Source organism: Epinephelus moara, chromosome 5, assembly GCF_006386435.1.
Source record: "Epinephelus moara isolate mb chromosome 5, YSFRI_EMoa_1.0, whole genome shotgun sequence".
In the NCBI taxonomy this organism is placed as follows: Eukaryota; Metazoa; Chordata; class Actinopteri; order Perciformes; family Serranidae; genus Epinephelus; species Epinephelus moara.
In genome coordinates this window covers 33,732,785-33,753,698 of record NC_065510.1, presented here as the reverse complement: position 1 = coordinate 33,753,698, position 20,914 = coordinate 33,732,785, and the positions used below count along the sequence as shown (strand labels likewise).

At 41.8% G+C, this 20,914-nt stretch overlaps 2 protein-coding genes and 1 non-coding gene across 3 annotated transcripts; 2 read left to right on the top strand and 1 right to left on the bottom strand.

Moving 5' to 3' along the window:
- Positions 1-970: 970 nt before the first annotated feature.
- On the bottom strand, positions 971-9,980 carry LOC126389730 (importin subunit alpha-1-like). The gene is made up of 11 exons (XM_050043558.1): positions 9,922-9,980; positions 9,466-9,576; positions 9,228-9,368; positions 8,481-8,569; positions 7,622-7,890; positions 6,195-6,289; positions 4,109-4,372; positions 3,690-3,923; positions 3,021-3,203; positions 1,942-2,091; positions 971-1,202 (listed from the first exon to the last, which is right to left on the bottom strand). Exons 2-11 carry the CDS (start codon positions 9,529-9,531, stop codon positions 1,113-1,115), a joined length of 1,581 nt encoding a protein of 526 aa, XP_049899515.1. The 5' UTR covers positions 9,532-9,576; positions 9,922-9,980; the 3' UTR covers positions 971-1,112.
- A 329-nt stretch (positions 9,981-10,309) lies between these two features.
- trnar-ccg (transfer RNA arginine (anticodon CCG)) lies at positions 10,310-10,382 on the top strand. Its single transcript has one exon. It is a non-coding gene; the product is annotated as a tRNA-Arg (tRNA).
- A 3,263-nt stretch (positions 10,383-13,645) lies between these two features.
- LOC126389732 (UPF0450 protein C17orf58 homolog) lies at positions 13,646-20,425 on the top strand. The gene is made up of 5 exons (XM_050043561.1): positions 13,646-13,764; positions 14,637-15,299; positions 16,343-16,429; positions 18,133-18,324; positions 18,697-20,425. Exons 1-5 carry the CDS (start codon positions 13,692-13,694, stop codon positions 18,882-18,884), a joined length of 1,203 nt encoding a protein of 400 aa, XP_049899518.1. The 5' UTR covers positions 13,646-13,691; the 3' UTR covers positions 18,885-20,425.
- The last annotated feature ends 489 nt before the right edge of the window (positions 20,426-20,914 follow it).

The window sequence follows — 20,914 nt, the reverse complement described above, 5'->3', positions numbered from 1 at the left end:
TACATGTCCCACTGCAGGCAGGCAGGACAACGCTATATAAAAGCACATCCGGTGTACTCCTTAAAAATAAAAGCCCCACTAAAACACATGTTCGACATTTTCTTAACACTGGCTGCCAGCAAGAAAGAAATAGCGTTTTAATTTAGTGCACACACCATTAAAACACAATTAGCACATAATTAAAAATCATTTTTGCCTGGTTGAAGTGGGACAAACCATCCAATTATTTTACTTTGAATGTACAAATTATCTTCATCCGGCCTTAATTTAAACAGCTTGGTGACCGCGCTGGACAGTTCCAGCGAACAGTTTGAGTTAAACGATTTAAATTACTGTGTATCCACTCTGGATCAAAACTATTCAGTAAGAGTTGTATCAGTTAAAAGCGGGGTAATATCAAAAGTGAGCATCCAAGCTTTTGGGAGGCTCATTTATCCATTGCAAAACAGAACAATTTCTCAAGTCTATTATACAAATATTCACACGTGATATGTAGTGTCTTGTATAAAATGTCATAAGGCCACTTAATACTTTGGGTCTACCACATTAAGCCAATAAAACAATTAAGCACTGTAGAAGAAATTCCTGAGGGTAGATACCCTGAATGCAGGTCTGCAGTAAAGAAAATGACTTTGACATTTAAGTCTCCAAGCTTGGTAGTGTTCATTCCTGCATCCCTCCTGAGCCACTATGGCCATAAAGTGTGAACACACTGAAACACAGATCTCATTCATAAAATAGTTTACAATGTACTGAAGACACAACAGTGTCCTTATAACATGTAGGCTTACAAGTATAAAGAATAACCACAGTGTCACCTAGTGGTGACATGGACACACTCACCTATTCCTTATTTCTCTCAAGAAGTTATTCTTAACACTCCTCCTACGTCACAAATCAGGCACATTTCCCTGTAACCTGCTTATATCTGAAACACCCACCAAGAGTAAAACCTTATGCAAGAGTAATAATTATTTACAAATATTTATTTAAAACGGATATTTTGTTCTTGTAATGTCATGTACAAGAATGAAATGTCTAAAAAAAAATACAAAAATATCAACACAGTATGAACTTCCTTTTTTTATGTTACAAAGAGAAATGTGGACATGTTAAAACTGGAAAGTGCTCTGGTCCTCGGGGATCTGGAAGGTATAGCAGTCTCCTGTAGCTTCAGGAACCACTGACTCATCGTCTTCATTCTGAAAGGCAGGAGGACGCATTAGAGGATTAACAGAGTCTTAGCATGTTTTGGGGGATCATTTAATGGACATGGTTTAAGATAGACTCTGTGGACCAGACCATTTCTGTCAGCCAACAAATGGTCTGTTGTGAATGCATTAACACTGAAGGCAGATAGTGTACACAACAGTATGTTTTAGTTCTAAAAGCCTTCGGTCAGTGATTTCACCAAAAAGAAAAACACCCATTAAACATACAATAAGCATTATATTGAAGGTTGCCTTGCAGAAACCTGCCAAGATCCAGCTCAGGCTACTGTACTGTTGCATCACACCCCACATTTATTCTTTGGCAGTAACGTGTGCCAACCTGCCAGCTCTGCCAAGGCTGTTGTCATTTAATCTGTGAATGAGTCATATGAATTACGATTTAAATTGTAGTCATACTTCTTCTGCCAGTCTTTTAATTCATTCCATGTTTGTGTTCTGCTTGAATTGTTGAAGGAAGTGGTTTGTATCACAACTGTAACGAACTGTACAATCACACTGAGTGGCATTTCCTGACAAAGTCTTTGGAAAATCGAGCACATATATGCATTTTGTAAACGAAAAAAGCAAAGCTGAACAGATACAGAAGAAAATTAACTCTTAAAATGAAGCCACTGCGGCCATTCAAGAATCTAAAATTCAAGGTGCATGTATATGCAAATGTCTATGGTTGTTTTCACCATTAGCGTTGACACCTGTTTTCAGCACTTACCTCTTCAGAGAAGAATCTGTCTATGATGTTGAGAGAGGATTTATAGACAGCCTCGTTGTCATGGGACTGCAGTGCCTCAATCTTATCCAAACCACCCAACTCCTCAACCAATAGGCACACTTTTTCAATTTCACCAGTTTTGTATGCCATCTGTGGAGAAAGGGGGGAGACTTCCGTAAGACTAATGGTTTCCTTAGCAAGAGATGAACTGTTACCATCCATTTTAATCTGTGACTGTCAGGAATACATCTGCATCATTCAGACTATAATGTGACAGATTAAATTCTGCAAATCTTCACATTTGCTAATCTCAGAAACCCACAGTGTTAATCTCCATTTAACTGGGACCTAAAAATGAATGTCTGCTGGCAGAGGAGTCTGTATATTTCCAGGCTAATTTCTCTTAAATGTATTTTAATTATTGTCTGAGCGGACTTGATATATCTCCCATTGTCAAGTTGTGTCTAAGGTTTGTCCTATTTAATGGAGTGAACAACGTTACTGTTGCGTAAGAACCTCATGGGATGGTAATGCTTGTTGCAGGTATCAGTCCAACCCTGAGATGTTACCAGGTAAACAGAGTTATGGCTTATGAAATACTTTGGATTTTGACTGCAAAAATGTATGAAAATATAAATGAATGCACATCTGACGGTTTTGGCCCCACCATCATTCGTTCATTCCTGAAAATGGAAACCTCATGGAGCATAATCTCTTATGCCACTAACTTTTTTGGTTAGTTAATCAAGTCACTCATTTTCCATCACACATGACGAATTAATCTGAGGAAACTGGTTTAAATGTATCTTCCTTATAATCTCTTCTCATCAGCAAAATGAAATACATTCTAAAAATGCTTTGGTGTAGTTGTCATTGCTACACAATCATTTTATAATATATAACATATACACAATACACTGGCTCTAAAGTAAGCCTCGGAGATCAGTTGCAATGTCAGACAAGTTGGGGGTAAAATCTACTCCACACATGGCACAGAGTTTCAATCACAGCATTTTGATCACACCACAAAAAAATCTTGCAGTAAGCAACTACAAAACACACAACAACAGGGTCTTTACCTGTAAAATATTGTAGATTGCATCCAGGATGACCAAGATGATTTTGCTGTCTTTGGCTGTGAGCAGGGTGAACAGAGGCCCCAGCACATTGCACTGGACCAGGTAGGCCACCTGCTCCACTGTTCCACCACTGGTGTAGTTGGTGACAGCCCACACCGCCTCCTTCTGAGTCTTGTAGTCTCCCTAAACAGAAATGACATCTGAAGTTTTAGGCCAGAGAAAACTACAGAGATGAACTACAGATACTTAAGATATACTGAATGAGCCTTAATGAAATAAAAGTAATATCATCATAAATCAGCTCCTCAGAGAAAATTAGTTAATTTGTTCATAAAACAAAAAAACTCTGTAAAAACTGCAGCATGCTGGAGAGACGTTGGGGAAAATACAAGTGACTGCACTGGTCAGGGTATTTTAGATTACAGGAAGAACAATAATAATAATTAAAAAAAAACAGGCATATATACGTATAGATTATTATTAATTATTAACTTTTCGACAACTTTGTGATTCTCTTTTTGATGCAGTATATACATACAGTATACATATATGTATGTTGTGGTCTGTGAGGCAGGTATTTAGCCAGTAAAATAACTCAGTGTAAATAAATAAATTGCATTTTGAGTATTGTAACAAGCCAGCTGTATTTCCTGTCTCTTGTGTTCTGACCTGTTGGAGGATCTCCACCAACATGGGCATCAGGCCTGCATTGATGACCTCCTGGATCTGGGTGTCCTTGCCAGCAGTGATATTGGACACTGTCCAGGCTGCCTCTTTCTGGATATTGGGCTTGTGGTGTCGCAGCAGGCTCGGGAACATTGCCAGAGCACCTGCATTCAGCACACACTGTGTCTGCTCGTCTGTCCCAGTCACAATGTTGCCAAGTGACCGCAGGGCTGGAGTCTGCAAGGTGAGGGAGAGCATGTCAATTATTTAGGAATCATATATAGGAGGAATAATGGTGATGAATATGAATATGGTTTGAAACCTAAATTCTGTGTGTTCATGCATATCTATTTGAAGCCACTAATGATGCACACAGCAGCAGCTTAAGCTTGAGTTTGAGTTACAAACTCAACATCACATACCACAATGGAGAGCTCCCCACAGGCCAGCAGCTGCACCAGGCGGGGCACCAGGCCAGCCTGCACCACCACCTCTATCCTCTCATTGGAGCCATCGGTCAAGTAGGACACGGCCCAACAGGTGTCGACCAGAATCTCCCTGTCGTCGTGGTGCAGGAGGCGCACCAGGGCTGGGAGCAGCTGCTGCACCGCCGTCAAAGGAGGTGCCGGGTTCTTGTTCCGACACAGGTTGGACAGCGTCCAGGTGACATTGCGCAGGTAGACAGACTGGTATGGTGGATTAAGAACCAAGTGTTATTTTAAAACATCAAAGTGTCATAACATGATAGTTGTTAGAGAAACAGATACTGACAAGCCCTAGAGAGACTCAAGAGAGAGCCATCTCCAAACAGAATAGGTTCAGCTTAAGAAAAATTATAACATTAGCCCCCTCCAAACAGAGAAACATCAGGGTCTCAGGACCTTTATCAGTACATAACAATGGTCAGTGATGCTGAATACATGAAGCTTTACTAATGAGTACACAGCCATCAGGAGCAATTTGGGCTGCAGTATCTTGCCCATGGATACTTAAACATGTGTACTGGAGAAGCCAGGGATCAAACTGCCAATTCCTGCAATTTGTGACGACCCGCTCTACCTCCTGTGCCACAACCACATTAAAAAACTCTTCTGTCAAATCACTGAATAACATTTTTAAGGTGCAAGAGCAAAGTCAAATTACAGACCGCTCTGCTGTGTGCAAAAGGCCTCTCAACGGTGCATTAACTTTTCAACAGGAATAAATCGTTTCACACCACATGCCAAGATAAGCCTTGTTGACACTGAAAGCATTTCAGGTGAACTAATATTTAGTTAGGCCTTGTCTGTGGGCATATAAGCAATTGGCAATACCACAGAATCCCAACAAAACCAAACTAGAAAAACCAGTACAGCACAAACATTGTTTTTGTTTTTTGAACAGAAAAGCTGTAGCCAGTCTACTACACCTCCTCTTGCTACCACAGTAAACAATATACATTATCTTTTTTTTTTTAAAGATTATTTTTTTGGGCTTTTTGCCTTTAATGGACAGGACAGATTGAAATGGGGTGAGAGAGAGAGAGTGGGGGCTGACATGCAGCAAAGGGTTGCAAGCTGGAGTCGAACCTGCGACTGCTGCAGTGAGGCATCGCCTCTGTACATGGGGCGCCGGCGCTATCCACTATGCTACCAACGCCCCAATATACATTATCTTAACCATATTAATGCCAAATTTCTAATTTGGATCATATGTTGGAAAACACCTTTTGGCTTTTTTTGGTTCTTTTTTCAGATGCAGAATAAACCTGAACACACCCACACTGCAACTTATTGAGGAGTTGATCAGATCAGGAGAGCACAGCTCTAAATACAGATGTAACTGGAGCCAAAACACATGGAAAAGAATCAGGATCTGATTCTAATGTGGCAGGGGATACATATGTTGACAGACGCATACATGCACTCCACATAAGGACAGGCTAGTCGATTCTGAAGAGCATCAATTAAGTTAAGTTTATAGTTTTAAGTTTATTTACTTTATTAATCCCCCTGAGGGGAAATTCAATGTTTTCACTCTTGCTTGTCAATTACACACAGGTCCGAAAGACACACACATGCACAAACAGGACATATACATGCACAAAGTGGAGAGATGTCAGAGTGAGGGGGCTGCCCTTGGTGAGGCCTGAGCGGTTGGGGGGTTCGGTACCTTGCTCAAGGGCACCTTGGCAGTGCCCAGGAGGTGAACTGGCAGCTCTCCAGCCACCAGTCCACGCTCCATATTTTGGTCCGGACGGGGACTTGAACAGGCGACCCTCCGGTTCCCAACCCAAGTTCCTATGGACTGAGCTACTGCCGCCCATAGATTACAAATCTACTAACAGCTTGATCCAACTGATCTGCCTACACCATAAAAATCTTGCTATTCTAATGCCAAATGGGAGCAGAAGTCTGCCTCAACTGGACTCAGACAGTGTCAATTTATAAATCTGAATAGAACACACTGAAACCAAGATGGAAAAGTCTTTTAAAAGCAGCAGTGCAATACTGTTTGATAGAAACTCACAGGAAACACAGACAGGTCAGGGGCTGCCAGCAAGGCGAGGAGTGGCTGGAGACCACCATGTTTGATCACTAGGTCTCTGTAGTTGGATCCATCACCTAGATTTAAGGGGAAAAATACATTTAAAGTCATGTGCTGTTTGCAGTGCAATCAGAACAGAAAAAAAGCAAACTGTGACTATATGAAAATTACAGTCAGCCACTATAGTGCAGGGTTACATATTTTCCATTTCAGATTTTCATACTTTAAGACTTGTATTTCCACAGTTCTTGGTGTATTTTTCCAACCATATCTGACATCGGAGTACCAATAGCTAAAATCAATGAGTTGAAAAAAGTGAAATACGATATTTATTTTATTTAAATTTAATTACTTAATATTCAAAGCATCTGTGCAGCCTTGTTAATTCACTGTGTCCATGGAAACGACAATTAGCACAGCCATAACGGTATAATTTCCTTTTGCATAAAATATTATTTTTCTAATAACTACATTACTGCATAACTCCTAAATGCTCAGACAAGCTTCATATTTTGTTACTTCCTATGCTACATATGCAATTCAAAGATATTCCATTTTCTTTTGAACTACTTTGGTTGCGGATGTCTGGATTTGGTTCAGTTATACGGCGCTTGGGGCAGAGCTGTTTTGCATGCTGTGACATGCAGGCATAGAGGCAGCCCTATGTAGAAGTGTGTGTTCAATTGTACACCATATTTCCTGCTTTGCTTTCGAAGACATCAAGCTCGCTCTGGCCTGCACTTTCTCACACAGTGGTAAACGTTTTGGTTGCGCTGGCTGCCTGCTACAAAAGCCATGAAAAGCACTCAGCTTGTAGGTCTTTGATCAGTTTGTCTAGACACAAATACTTTTCCACACTGTTTTCTTTCTTCAACACTTATCCAGACCTGGATATTATTAAAATTAAATTCCATAATTTTCCCATCTGCATAGGAACCATGACAATAAGGAGCTGGCCCTTCAGCATTAGCGTTAGCTTCAGTGTTATGCAACTACCATAATATCTCGGGCCCTTTTTCTCACCATGATCTGTTCTAATATCTTTACTGACTGAGAAAACAACCTGTGTTGATACTCTAATAGACAGTGCGTTCCTTCTTATCTCGCATGAATCACCTTTGGACAAGAATTCACAGTGTCAACAACACACTTACAGTAAGATTACTAGGACACACCCTTTTAAATTAATTCAAAATCCCTCAACATGGCAGCCTGGGGACAAACAACACGTCCAGACAAAGCAAAGGAAGCGCAGATACACACAATAACAACAGCAGATCCGCACATCACAACTATCTAGGTGAATAAGCTGAACAATATAGCAGTGCAGGATGTAGTAACGGAACTACGGAGGTAAAACAAGTAACCTCAGACACAAAGAGATGTTAAGTGTTGTCGGCCTACAATACCTGCGATGTTTCCCAGGGCCCAAATGGCCTGCTCGCTGATGTGTGGGTGGGGTGATGTCACCAGGCTGATGAAGGCTGGGATGGCCCCTCCTTCCACTACAGCAGTTGTCTGCTCTGAGGTACCCGAGGCAATGTTGGTCAAGGCCCAGGCTGCCTCAAACTGGATGGGGGGGCATTCTGACCATGCCAGAAAACTAACAAACTTTGGGATGAGTTGGGCAGCGATGATGCTGTCAATAGGTGGGTGTTTTTCTCTGGAGAGGAGCTTCCTGTAGATCAGGAAAAACGCAGTTGGGGTGTAATTAAGGTAAAGTAACTTTAAAGAAAGAGAAAGTCAAGATGTATTGTCCTTCTGGTTATTCAGCTACAGTGTATAGGCAACAATGTGATATATTTTACTCTGTGAGGCTCTATTGAAGAAAAACAGTAATATAAAAAAGACTTATAAATTGCAAAAACGTTAGATATAATTTTTTTTAGGAAAAATAAATACATTCAAAGCAACTTGTAGTTGTGTTAAATGTCATTATAGTAAGAACTAGCTGAAGGACAATACATGAGTTATCATGTTTAACAGATTTGGGAACAAATTTTTTTTATACTTAATAGGAGGAAGCAAGACATCCGCAAAAGAATATGCCCAAAATCTAACTGTTAAAAACGATAGACAACCTGTCACGATTTAGGAATATTATATAGGAGAGATGATATCCATTTGATGAAAGACTGGACAAAAAAATATGCTCCGTGTGGACTGTGTTTGTAAGAATAAAATGCCATATAACAACCTGGGAACAATTTTATTATATTATCTCATTAAAACTCTTCAGTCAAGCTTCTTTTACTAAATGATTTTTACCTTGCAGCCTGCGTAGCCTGCAGCTGATGATCTAGACTCTGGCTGTTTACACCTCCTACAATCTCCTCCACGGACCAGTGCTGGGGAGGCTGTGAAAACAGAAACAGAAACAGATTACTTATCTGGCAGGTAAACCTGGGGCAAAGAGCAGATAAGAATAACCTGCAACATGGCTTGCATTTCTAGGTCAAGGTTTCAGTGTCAGGAGAGTGCAGATCAATTGTAAAAAAAGAGCGGGAAAAATAGTTTTGACCTAAAATTTGTTTTCAGAATTATTAGGTACTGAATGCAAGTTCAAAGCCTTCATAACATACACTGATTAACACTGACAGTGACTCTTTAAGCAATGAGGAAGTATTTTAAAATGAAGTGGAACAACCTTCACACTGTTATCTTTAGGTAAACACATGTGCACGTTAAATGAAAACATATAAGTGTGGGTGAAACCTTAGTTATGCTTTGAGCTTGCTCCAAGTTTCACTTTGTATAATGAGTACAAACAGACCAAGCTTTTATCTGCCTTTCTGGTTCAATTTGACTAGACCTATTCTCTGAGGATAGTGCTGGGTGTTGGCATTAAGCTTGCTGCAACTCAATCATAGCCAACTAAATTATACAATCAAATGTTTCAGACATGCAAAACCAGTTGTGTTATTTCAGGTGCCTCCTGTTTACTGTCCCCAGCCAAATGAAATAGAGAGTGTATGAAAGGGGCATTAGAGCTGACCAGGATCAGCTGCTGGGTACCTGAGCGTTGGGGTCTTTCTCTTGGAGAGGGGAAGTCGGATCCTCCAGAAGAGTCTGGACGTTCCTCCTCTTCAGGATCTGATCATCCTTCTTCGCTTTACGTAGCTCTACGTTGACTTCCGCTCTCCTTCGCCTTAGCTCCTGAAGAAGTCGGTACCCATGAGAATATAAGGTTGTATTTATTTCGATAAGCGACATAATTAATGTTATAATGTCGGCTGTTGGTCGCGGAACTTACGTTGGCATCTTTCCCTTTGTTTTTGAACTGGGTGAGACGAGCTCCGTTGTCGCTGCCAGCTGACATTCCTGACCGTTGAACAAGACAACTGCAATAACGTACAGACACTCCCTGTTCAGAGATGAAAATTCAACGTTAAAAATTAAACAGCCATGTAAACGGCTAATTTCACTTCCTTCCTCTGCTTTACTTTAAGTGAGCTAACGGGCGGTGGATAAGCTAACGCTAGCAGTTAACTGGCCGCTTCTCTTGAGGCAAAGCCGGTTATCTAACACCATGTGGCCCCGCCGCACACGGAGCCTGTCTGATAAACCAACACCCCAAACCCCGCTGAAATTCACAACAACAGCGATAAAACAATAAAATTATAAGCAACACAATAACTTAAACTAAAACCATAACAATACGTTTGTTTGAAATGTAGATTTTGTCACACGACATGTGCGACGCGCTTACCGTTCAGATTTCTTGTAAATTTTTTTACACTAAATGTGACGTCACGTATATACCACCCTGTTTTCCTTGCGTTTTGATTGGTCAGATTAACCACAAGCCCCTCCCCCTAGCCCACTGGTAACAAAAAAAAGCTTCAGACAACACACCCGTTGTCAAAGGCAACCGCTGGTAGTATCGCGAGACAAAGCTTCCACATCTTTGTGCACTGGTAGGCTTTCATTATGAACCATTGCGGCCATGTCTGAACTACCCAATGTACCGAGCGTAACATTTTCCTCACATAACAAATTGTCATTAAATTTTAGGTGCTCAAAGACACGTCTCACCGCTGTTTTTTATTCGCTCTTACAGTTTGATAATAGTTATTTTCCACATATAACTACGTAATGACCCAGTGGCCTAATGGATAAGGCATCAGCCTCCGGAGCTGGGGATTGTGGGTTCGAGTCCCATCTGGGTCGTCTTTAGCTCCTTTTCAGGGCTTAAATATGTGAAAGACAGGGCGCTCCTCGCAGTGATGAGTATGATGGGATATGGGATGGGATATGGGATTCTCTTGGTAAATAATAAAACCCCAAATTGGTCTACATTGTACCAACTCAGTCACTCTAGCAAGGTGAGTATGCTCGACACCAAGACAACTGTGCTGTTAAAAACCTTGCTTTAACTGGGCAGTGGGGGGTTCATAAATTATAATCTGAACCTCAATTAGCAATGCTGAAAAGGTCAAATAAGACAAATTAAAATATGGCATGTACAGATGAATATGTCTTTTCACAGTTTAACTCCAGCATTAAACCAATCTACAAGTAAGAGTAGTCACATAAGTGGAATTTAACCAGAGCTAGAATATAAGAAATCAAAATGCAGAATCTGTAACAGAAAAGTACCAAAAGTTCCACTCATCTGATAAAACACAGTTAAGCATGTTTGCTCCTGTCTCTTGTCTGATGGTGCCATAGGATGGTACCCAAATCCAGTGGTTCTCAACCAGGGGTCATCCCCAGAAAAATGAGAAATAGTTCATTTTCACTATTCAGTTCACTAAAGATGTGAGCCCAATGTGAGTAAAAGTCAAAAGAGTGACAATTCTGATCATAGGTTTCATTTCCTCTCAGAAGCACAATCTTATCAAATGGAGTCATGACCTGATGTACGTATCAATTTAGGGGTCCTTGACATGAAAAACGTTTGAGGAAATGTTAAACCCCAAAGCAATTACGTAATGTGGTTCACATAGATAAAATGCTAAGTGGGTAATAGTCATCAGAATTTCATAACTTGGGGACCTTTACGATTGGTTCATTTTAAAACCTAATGTATGAGAAAGTTACACATTTCCAGCACACTCATGCTGAGGTCAATGAGTGTCATACTGTAAAGGAAAGTGTTAAGTTCTCACAATGAGAGTTACTGATAAACCTCCCAGATAAGTAGGCTACTAATACAAACATTTCTCACAGGTTTTGACTCTGATGAAGACGCAGCTGGCGTCGAAACGTTAGTCACAAATAAATTCATCACAAGTGATCTGAGTGCTCCAGTGCTTTTCTTGTGGATTCTTCCCAGGGGTGATTTTGATTTCTCACACTTTATTCATTTAAGCTAAAGAAAGATCCTGAACCAGGAAATATTCTATGTTTGCAGCATAGGTGTATATTTTAGGAGGGGCACAGGGGGACACAACCCTAAATATGTATGTCTGCATTCATTTCATCTGTATTTCTGCAAGTCCTCTGAAACATCACAGACACAGACGAAAAAATTCTCCGACCACATGTCGCATTATATTTCATGGCCTTTCAGACCACCACTGTCTCCAACGCTGCCCCCGTTCAAAGGTACCACATATGACCTCCTCCACCTTCGCCATGTTTGTTGTTGCCAGAAACTCTTGACTCTGACCTCGAGTGCCACCCAGTGTAAATCTATGTCAACATAAGGGATGCAAGGATATATGTGGGCAGTGAGGGTTACTACATGTTTGAAATGAACAGATTTTTTTTATTAAATAAAGGGAGTATTAATGTGCTTTAACCCACCAAGCATCAAGGCAGGCTAGCATTATTTATACTGACGAAACGGAGCCAACAAAATTAATATGAGCTTGTCTTAAAGGCCCTGTTTAGACCTGATGTTAACATGTGTTTTGGTTGATCCGGTCACAAGTAGTCAGTGCTAAATACAAGTGTAAATGACCACCAAGATGCATTGTGAGGCAATCTAAGACCACTTGCCCCGGTGGTCTGGGACGCACTTGACGACATATCTTACATAGTGTAAATGCTAATGCGTCCTGATGCGTCCCCAACCAGGACTACATCAATGCAGGACATGATGGTTGTTTTGGTGACGGTGCACAAATGCTCATAACTTACCCATTTTATGTAGAGTTGGGCGAAGTGTTGCATGACTATCCATCATTTTGCCCTGTGGAAGGAGACATGTTGAAATCTGCTGACAGCAATGTTTTCAATAGGTCTTAAACAACCGCTGACATGACAGCTAGCAAAAGTGTGGATATAAAAACTATACAGGTGAGGCAGCAACGACATCTGAACACAGGTTATCAGCTGGAGAAGTGTGATAGGCACAGGTGTGAACAGCTATGTGTCTTGGCTGTCCTCTTGTGATTGGCTCAACCAAAACCCATGTTAATACCCAGTGTAAACGGAGGCAATGACAGGTTGAGGTGACAGGTGACCTGAGAGTGTTTAGACTCACGAGTCTTCACTGCCCTCCTGTGGTCATAGTGAAGATTGCAGCACATTAAATGCGTCAAAGAAAGTATCAATGCAGAAATGATAGCAAGTAATCACACTTCTGGTAAATATTTTCTTGATACAGTGGAAGAATTCAAAACTATTGAAAAAAACTCATTAAAGTCGACCATAATCTCAGTCAGCCTGTCAGTATGTCACTATTTGATTCGTTTTGTTACCTTTGTCTTTCTACAAATATGAATTATTTTGTATTTACCTGTCATTTTTAAATTATTTTTTCAATATATCTTCATAATATTAAACTGTTGAATGCTGTTTCTACAAGATGCAGCAATATTTAATCATTCTTGTATGTTTTCTGACTGCTCCACTGTATTTTTTGTTCTTGCAATGAATAGTAAAAACGTTCATTTGTGTTATTTTCAGATTGCTTTACTTTGGTGCCTGTATTTAGAAAGTATAGGTCCGGAAATTGTTAATTTGACAGTTAATGATGTGTCGCAGTTCCTGCATGTGACCACCAGAGGGCAGTGAAGACTGATTGATATTGAATACACTCAGGTACACCGTCACCTCCACCTCTCATCAAGGCGGGCTGATGTCAGCAGAGAGGTTGCTATCAGTTGCCCTGGAGTGGAGGATATTTTATAAAATTACCCAGCAAAAATGCAAGTAAACCATCCACACAGACGACTGTAAACATTCTGTTGGATAACACATACCAGAAGGTAAACCCTGTGTCCTGTAAGATAAAATCCTAGTTTGTAAAATAAACAAACAAAAACAGAGAACAAAGAATATCTCAACAGATCAGCATTTCCCCTCTTACAGTGTAAACAACAACAGGAGCCCTTTTAGAATCCATTTATGAATGGAAGGAGTGTAATGTCACAGTGTTTATTTCTGTGTTAGGGACGTCCCACCAGCTCCCTTTCCACCACATCCCATCTCATTCCTGAGCGGCTGTATAAAAATCCCAGGAATCCCCTCTGTGAGGCAGACCTTAACATATGTGTCCACACTGAACATCTCAGCTGAACATCCAGGATGGCAGGGATTATTCTGTTTCTCTTGTTTCTGGGCTTTCCTCTTTACAGGACAGAGGAGCATGTTGTCAACGGTGAGTGGAAATTGTTTTTATTTGTAGTTTGGTACATTTTAATGTGGTGGAGAAATACTGATTTTTTTCTTATTACACATTCACTTGTTGCTTTACATGTTAAGCTCTTTTTATTGAGGTCTATTAACTGTACAGGTATACTTTCACAGCAGCATGCTCAGAGGGGATTTACTCATTCCTAAACTTCCTTACCAATTTTAACATCAGAAAACATCCCAAAACAATGATATAATAATTCACGTAGATAAAATGCTAAGTGGGTAATAGTTATCAGAATTTCATAATTTTGACTTTTACGATTGGTTCATTTTAAAATCTAATGTCTGAGCTGTAGATTCTTATAAAGTTCCATATTTCCAGCCCTCTCATGCTAATGTCTATGAGTGTCCTACTGTAGAGGAAAGTGTCAAGTTCTCAAGATGAGAGTTACTGATAAACCTCCGAGATAAGTACTAACACTAACATTTTTCCCACTTTATTCATTCAAGAAAGATCCTGAACCAGGAAATATTCTGTGTTTCAAGCATAGGTGCAGATTGTAAGGGGGACGCTGGGGACACAACCCTCAATATTTACAACATGTTCATTTTCAACGCATAAAAGAGACAGAAGACGTTTATTTTTTTTACAAAACAAAATACATTTAAAGGTACAAATTTGTGCATGAAAATTCACCAGAATACAGGAAAGTAGGTATTTGACACTAAAACTTTAAATGTGTCCCCCCCTTATATTGGCACAAAATCTGCCTCCTTGAAAGGAACATCCACAGTGAATGAATCCAGTATTTTAGCTTATTATGAGAGCAGAGATGCTTTATTATTACAGGAAATGTCTTACTGAAGTACAACTTATTGTTTGTGTCAACACAGAGCTGTACACCCTGATAGAAAAGGGCCAGCCCAGCTTTGTGGATCCAGCTCCGAGCAACCAGAGCCGGCTGGTGGTTAAAGAGCCCTCCCTGCCCATCAACGAGCTCCTGGAGAAGACCAGCAAGACCGGGGAGTCCAAATTCACCCTCCATCCTCTACCCTCTGCTGTCTGGCCAAAGCACACCGACCTGGCCCCCATCCCCCGCCACCATGGCCCCCACAACAAAAGCAAAAAGGGCCCCAAGAGCGACCGAATGGTGGAGCACAACAGCGAGAAGACCAGAGCAGAAGTTGCTGGTCTGCTTCCCAAAACTCCCCTGACAGGAGCCACAGCTGCTGTCACCAACCGCACTGTGCAGAGAACCAACCAGGACGCCCAGTCCAACATCAGTCCTCCTCAGCAGAGTGAACCAGAGGGTCACCCCAACTCCAGACCCAGGAGTCCATCCCACACACAGCCTCAGGCTCAGCCGCACCAACCGGCCCCTTCCCCGCGCAGAGATCCCCCAAACCGACGGCTCGACCCAGAGGAGAACCGGCCGGGGAAGTCCAGTCTCTATCAGTCAGGTATCGGTGCAGCGAGCAGGAACAACAGCCGCCCGCCTGTCCTCTTCAACCGGCGCTCCTCCAGCCTGCTCTACCAATTCGACATCCTGAGACGAGGTACGGGAGGATTTGTTGTGTCCTGACCTTGAAAGTTGACCTGTGTATTGATACAGAGCTGTGCACAGCGTCTTTGAACGTTACTTTATTGGGCTTGAGCTTCCCATTTGGGATTACATATTTCAAAAGAGAGTTTCAACATCTGGGAAAACCTTTGATGCTCAGTATCACAGTATTTATTACCAGTAATAACCTTTGAAATATTGTAGTACATAGTCACAGTGACAAATGACTCAAACCAAACACAATTTTTTAGTGTTTAAGTCACTGAATTTAAAAAAATGCAATTCTATTCCACTTTTTTCCCCATGTAATTTATATTTCTTACAAAGGGACCAAACTTGATTTTTATACTAAAGTTTCCAAAATGCCTTTGACCAAAAACTGAAAAAAATGCTCAAAAGCTACATTTGTTGGTGCATCCTGGTGGCTGATCATATCATCGACAAGTCCACTGAGTCTGGCTAGGGACTTTTGCTACATAACATCCAGCAACTTCCACATTATTTGCCACTCTGCGCTGTCTCCTGTCTCATCAAGACGACAAAATACCTCATAAAATACCTAAAAAATATCTACATATGTTTTACTCCTGTGAAGATAAGTCAGTCATATAAGTAACATCATATACACTAACACGCAGAGTTCATAGAGTTCACTCAGAGTGATAATGACAGTGATGATAGTTTGAACCCTCCACTGGTAGTTAGTGAACATCTCTTGCCACTAATTACAACCACCTCCCTTGAGTCTGGCTGTCAGTGTTTCCCTTTGTGTGCAGCGAGGTTGTAAAGAAACTGATGCAGAGTGAACGAGAAGGTCCTGATGTTGTAATTAAGATGGAAAATGTAACACGGATGTGATCCCATCACACACACACACACCACCCCCTCCGGTCCCATGCGGAGGAATGCAACGCCTGGGTTTTGTAATGACAACCTTGTTCTTTGCTAATGACGCTGGAATGAGAGTCTGGCAGACAGTCACTCTCTCTCACACTCTCATCCCTTCATCCTGTCCTCTGCTTGTGTTCTTCTCCACAGAGTCCGACTTCACGCATGATGCCTTCTGCATGAGCGAGTGCAGGAAGGAGAAGGAGGAGAGGGAGTATTACTGCTACAGTGAGTTTGGTATGTAACCACGAGAGACAAAAAGAGTTTGTCAAAGGTAGACAAAGCAACATGCAGGAAGAGCCTGAAGCCTTGGACAGTGAGCGTGAACTTTAATGTTTCAGTACTGATTAGTTCATATAAGTCTGTTTTCCCCCCAAAAAATAAACATCCCTGAACATTTTGAACAAATCACTGGCTTTATGGAGGTAGTTAAGTAAATGTTGATTGTACAGTTGCTATAGAATAATTCATAGGTGTGGACTCGGGTTACATGACTTGGACTTGAATCAGACTCGAGTCACAAATTTGATGACTTTAGACCTGACTTTACAAAATCAAACAAGAATTTCAACTAAACTTGGATTTAAACACCAATGACCATTGCACAACTTGGACTTGAGCCTGACTTGAAACCACTTTATACCTTTTTAACCTTTTTACCCAAACATTAGAAAGTATGTTATTTAAAAAGCGTGTCACAAATCATTTAATTTCCCTTCATTTCCTCAATCAGCCAACATTAACGCTATTCATTAATCCCTACATCATTTGTTTGAACCAGTCCGACAGCATCCAGTCAAGTTGCAGGAGAAAACCATGAAGAACTGATGTTACAATACTGAGCGCCAGTTGGAAAAAAGGATATCAAAGATAATTTCAAATGTGTACAAAGACCACTCAACAAAAACAGAATTAAACATTAATTTAAGCTAAACATCAATTTTGAGGCTTGTAGTTTAAAGAAAGAGTTCAATGTTTTGGAAGTGGGAAGATTGATGCCATTCTCATGAAAACAGGGGGGAACAACTTGCCCAGCTCTGTCCAAATGATAAAATATCATACTACCAGCATGTTTAAAACCATCCGTCCATTTTCATCCCCTAATCCGGGGCCGGGTCACAGGTGCAGCATGTCAAGCAAAGCACCCCAGACGTCCCTATCCCCAACAACGCTTTCCAGCTCCTCCCAGGGGACCTCGAGGTGTTCCCAGGCCAGATGAGATATATAATCCCTCCAGCATGTTCTTGGTCTGCCCTGGGGCCTCCTACCAGTGGGACGTACCCGAAACACCTCCAGCTGGAGGCGCCCAGGAGGCTACTTGATCAGATGCCCGAACCACCTCAACTGACCCCTTTCGACACAGAGGAGCAGCGGCTCTCCTCCGAGCTCCCTCCGGATGTCCGAGCTCCTCACCCTATCTGTAAGCCTGAGCCCAGCCACCCCACAGAGGAACTTCATTTCGGCAATCTCATTCTTTCGGTCACTACCCCGAGCTCATGACCACAGGTTAGGGTTGGGATGTATGGACTAGTAAATCAGAAGCTTCGCCTTCTGGCTCAACTCCCTCTTCACCACGACGGTCCGGAGCAGCGCCCACATCACTGCAGAAGCTCCAAAACTAATTAATTATCTGGTTTGTTCAATCTGCTTTTGTCAGTGTTGGACAGAGTCAGGCTAGCGGTTACCCCTGTTTTCAGTCTTTATGCTAAGCTAACTGACTCGTGGCTGTAGCTTTATATGTACTGGACAAACATGAGAGTGGAATCAATCTTCTCATCTCACTCAGGGCAAAAAAAGCAAATAAGCATATTTTCCCAAATGTCCAACTATTCCTTAACAAAACATACATCTAAAATATAGATTGTACATTCAAACCTAAAATTATTATGTATGAATTTCCAGCATTTTTACATATGATGTTATTCATTTCCCTTTAACAGCTGTCAATGGGATAGTTCACGACATCGATGTGGTGCGTAAAGGCATACGCCTCATTACGCTGATGGTGAGCAGCGACGGCTTCTACAAGATGAGTCGTCTCTATGTGACCCCTGACAGCTTTTTCTTCAAAGTTCGCCTTCTGGTCCTGGACACCTACAAGTGCAGCAAGCCCTGCCCTGACATCAAGCTCGGTGAGTGTAGTGGGAACGCACAAAAGCCTCATAAAACAAAAGGATCTGACAAGAAAATCTGTTTAGTGTAGTGAAATAATGAAACTGTAGTAACTGTGAAAGTGTATCTAATGAATGCAAACCTTTGATTGATACTCAAGATCAGATATAAGACAGAAGTTGTACATCGTGAGACATTTACGCAGACGTGTCAAGACCAATTAACTAAGAAGTCTCTAACAAGTCCCCACCAAAGTCTCCTTGTGTGGGATGTGGGAATTCTGTTTCCCTGAGATCAGCAAAAGCAGCAGCATCCACTTTGTTTAGGGCAAACATGAAAAATGCTCAGCTGTGCACTTTTTCACGTCAACATCTTCCCTAACCGTTCCCTAGGGACCAGATACATTATAATGGGCCAGATCTACCACCGGCGGCGCCATCTTCCCAGCGACCTCCTGAACCTACTGGGGGGTAAACTGAAGCCTGGAGACGGCCTCCTGAGAAGCAACAACTACGTCAAGAGATTCAACAAACGGAGGCACCAGAAAGCCCTGGAGGCCACCCGCTCCAGGTGTAGGTGAACCAAAGATAGGACTATGGCCCCCTGCTGCAGGGGAAGAGACATTGCAGCTTACCTGAACTGATCGTAACTAATAACCCCTCAGTATTGTGCAAGACAGAAGACATTTTGCGGAAGGCATGGATTTATTTTCATACGGACTGCTATGATGTATCCTAAACCTGGTTTATCTTTTTTACTCCTCTGTAAAGTTCCTGACTTGTGGTTTCTTTGATAGAAAACACAAGCAGCTTCTTTTAAATGGATTTTCCATGATTACTTTGTAACGTTTGGGGCGTCAAACAAGAGTGTCCCCAACCTTATTATTCCCAAAATAGCAACTCCACTCAAACTCCTCATTCATGGCTGGTTCATGAAGTCCCTAAACTAATTCAATTGGCTCACATTTAAAGGTATATTTGGCTCATCTGAAGAATGGGTATATTTTATCATCTTGCACCAGCACTTACGTTAGCGTGTTTTTGTTATACAAGCCAATATTTGTGCTGCAGTCAACCTCTTTATCCCCACTATAATCCAAGCACACATATGAACATGCATACAGATAAGATTATCGGTTAAATGTTGTTGTCCTATGTTGCTTTTCAAAGCATGCCCCCGTTTTTATCAGTTGAAAAACAGAAATCAATACTTTTACACAACATCAAAGAGAAACTTTATTTTCAAGACAAGCATGCTGGCTTTTCCAAATAATGGCAGCTGCTCAGTACATTTAGAACCTTGGATCTTAATACAAACCCAATATTTCCAATAATCATGTTAATTCCTATGATTAATCAATGATGCTTCTAAATTGATATGAATACAAAATGTTGTATTGCACCAAACAGTGTTGTTTTGTAACGCTCAGTCCTGTGCATGTTGTCACTGTGGTTATTATTGGTAGGCAGGAAATGCACTATTATTGTTACAAGGACCAAAGGGAGGGAATGAAGGGCCTGAAAAAGCAGCAACAAACCTCGGTGGAAAACAAGGAGGAGGAGGAGGAGGAGGAGGGAGAAAAAGGGAGAGAGGGAATGAGTGAACACAGGACCTTTGCTTGTCATGAGAGCGGCTTATTTTCCTAACTTTAATTATGTGTCCACGATGAAATATCTGCCCAAGTAGACTGGGACATCAAAAGGGGCCTTGCTGAATGAGGAGGGGGTGTGTTGTTGTAGGGACTAAGCCATAAATCTAATCGCAGGAATCTGATCCTCTCCGCACCTGGACACATGACTCGGAAAAAGTGCCTCCGTCACAGCTCCTCTCTGGGACGGCCCTTGTTTTCTTGCTTACACACAAAGACATCCTCCAAGAAGGGGGGCATTTAAAGTGTAGGCAAGATCAGAGGAGGTGGGGGCAAGGTGGAGGAGAAATAGAGGAGGTTATGTAAAATGACACAGGGAGGGGATTGAAGCAGGAGAGGGGATGTTGGGTCTGTCTTTCTAAAGGGATAGCTTCTTATTTAATCAGAAATCCCTGGCTTGATTGTAGTACGACCCCGAGCTCATGCTTCTTATGAAAGGGAAAACTTGCACTGAATGCTTACATTGCTTTACCATACACAAACCCAATAAAAATGTATATTTGTTTTGTACTCAACGAGCCTGTGAGGAATTTATTTGTCTTTAAACCAAGCCTTCACCAGCGCTATCACATACATCTGCCCACTGACTGAAACATCGATCCTCATTATCATTCCCAGTGATTGCATGGGAAGGAGCCCCCAACGCAAGACGCTCTAATTAGAGTTTAACAACCATGGTCTCTGTCTGGCCTGCGGGAGGAGAGACTGACTTGGGAACTTGGACGTCAAGGCAGGCAGGGCTAAGCCTCTTTTCTCCCCCTCTGTCCGTCTGTCAGCTCGGCCGCTCGGTTCCCAGGCTCGAGGAAGCCTCTATCTGGGATCAGCGCTGGAGGGAACAGATGCAGGCGGGCAGGAAACAGGAGCCTGCTCCACATCTTGGCTACTATCGCAGCGGGAGGACATTCCTCATCGCAGAGGATGTAAAGGAGGAGAAGGAGGAGGGAGAGAAAGCGGGGAGAGAG

Bases quoted from the DNA above. Each gene is read 5' to 3' on its own strand.
- LOC126389732 (XM_050043561.1), top strand. From the start codon at position 13,692: ATGGCAGGGATTATTCTGTTTCTCTTGTTTCTGGGCTTTCCTCTTTAC. The intron at 16,430-18,132 runs GTATGTAACCAC...TCCCTTTAACAG, and splicing joins TTACTGCTACAGTGAGTTTG to CTGTCAATGGGATAGTTCAC. The intron at 18,325-18,696 runs GTGAGTGTAGTG...ACCGTTCCCTAG, and splicing joins CTGCCCTGACATCAAGCTCG to GGACCAGATACATTATAATG.
- LOC126389730 (XM_050043558.1), bottom strand. From the start codon at position 9,531: ATGTCAGCTGGCAGCGACAACGGAGCTCGTCTCACCCAGTTCAAAAAC. The intron at 2,092-3,020 runs GTAAAGACCCTG...CTTTCTCCACAG, and splicing joins CAATCTACAATATTTTACAG to ATGGCATACAAAACTGGTGA. The intron at 1,203-1,941 runs GTAAGTGCTGAA...CCTGCCTTTCAG, and splicing joins ACAGATTCTTCTCTGAAGAG to AATGAAGACGATGAGTCAGT.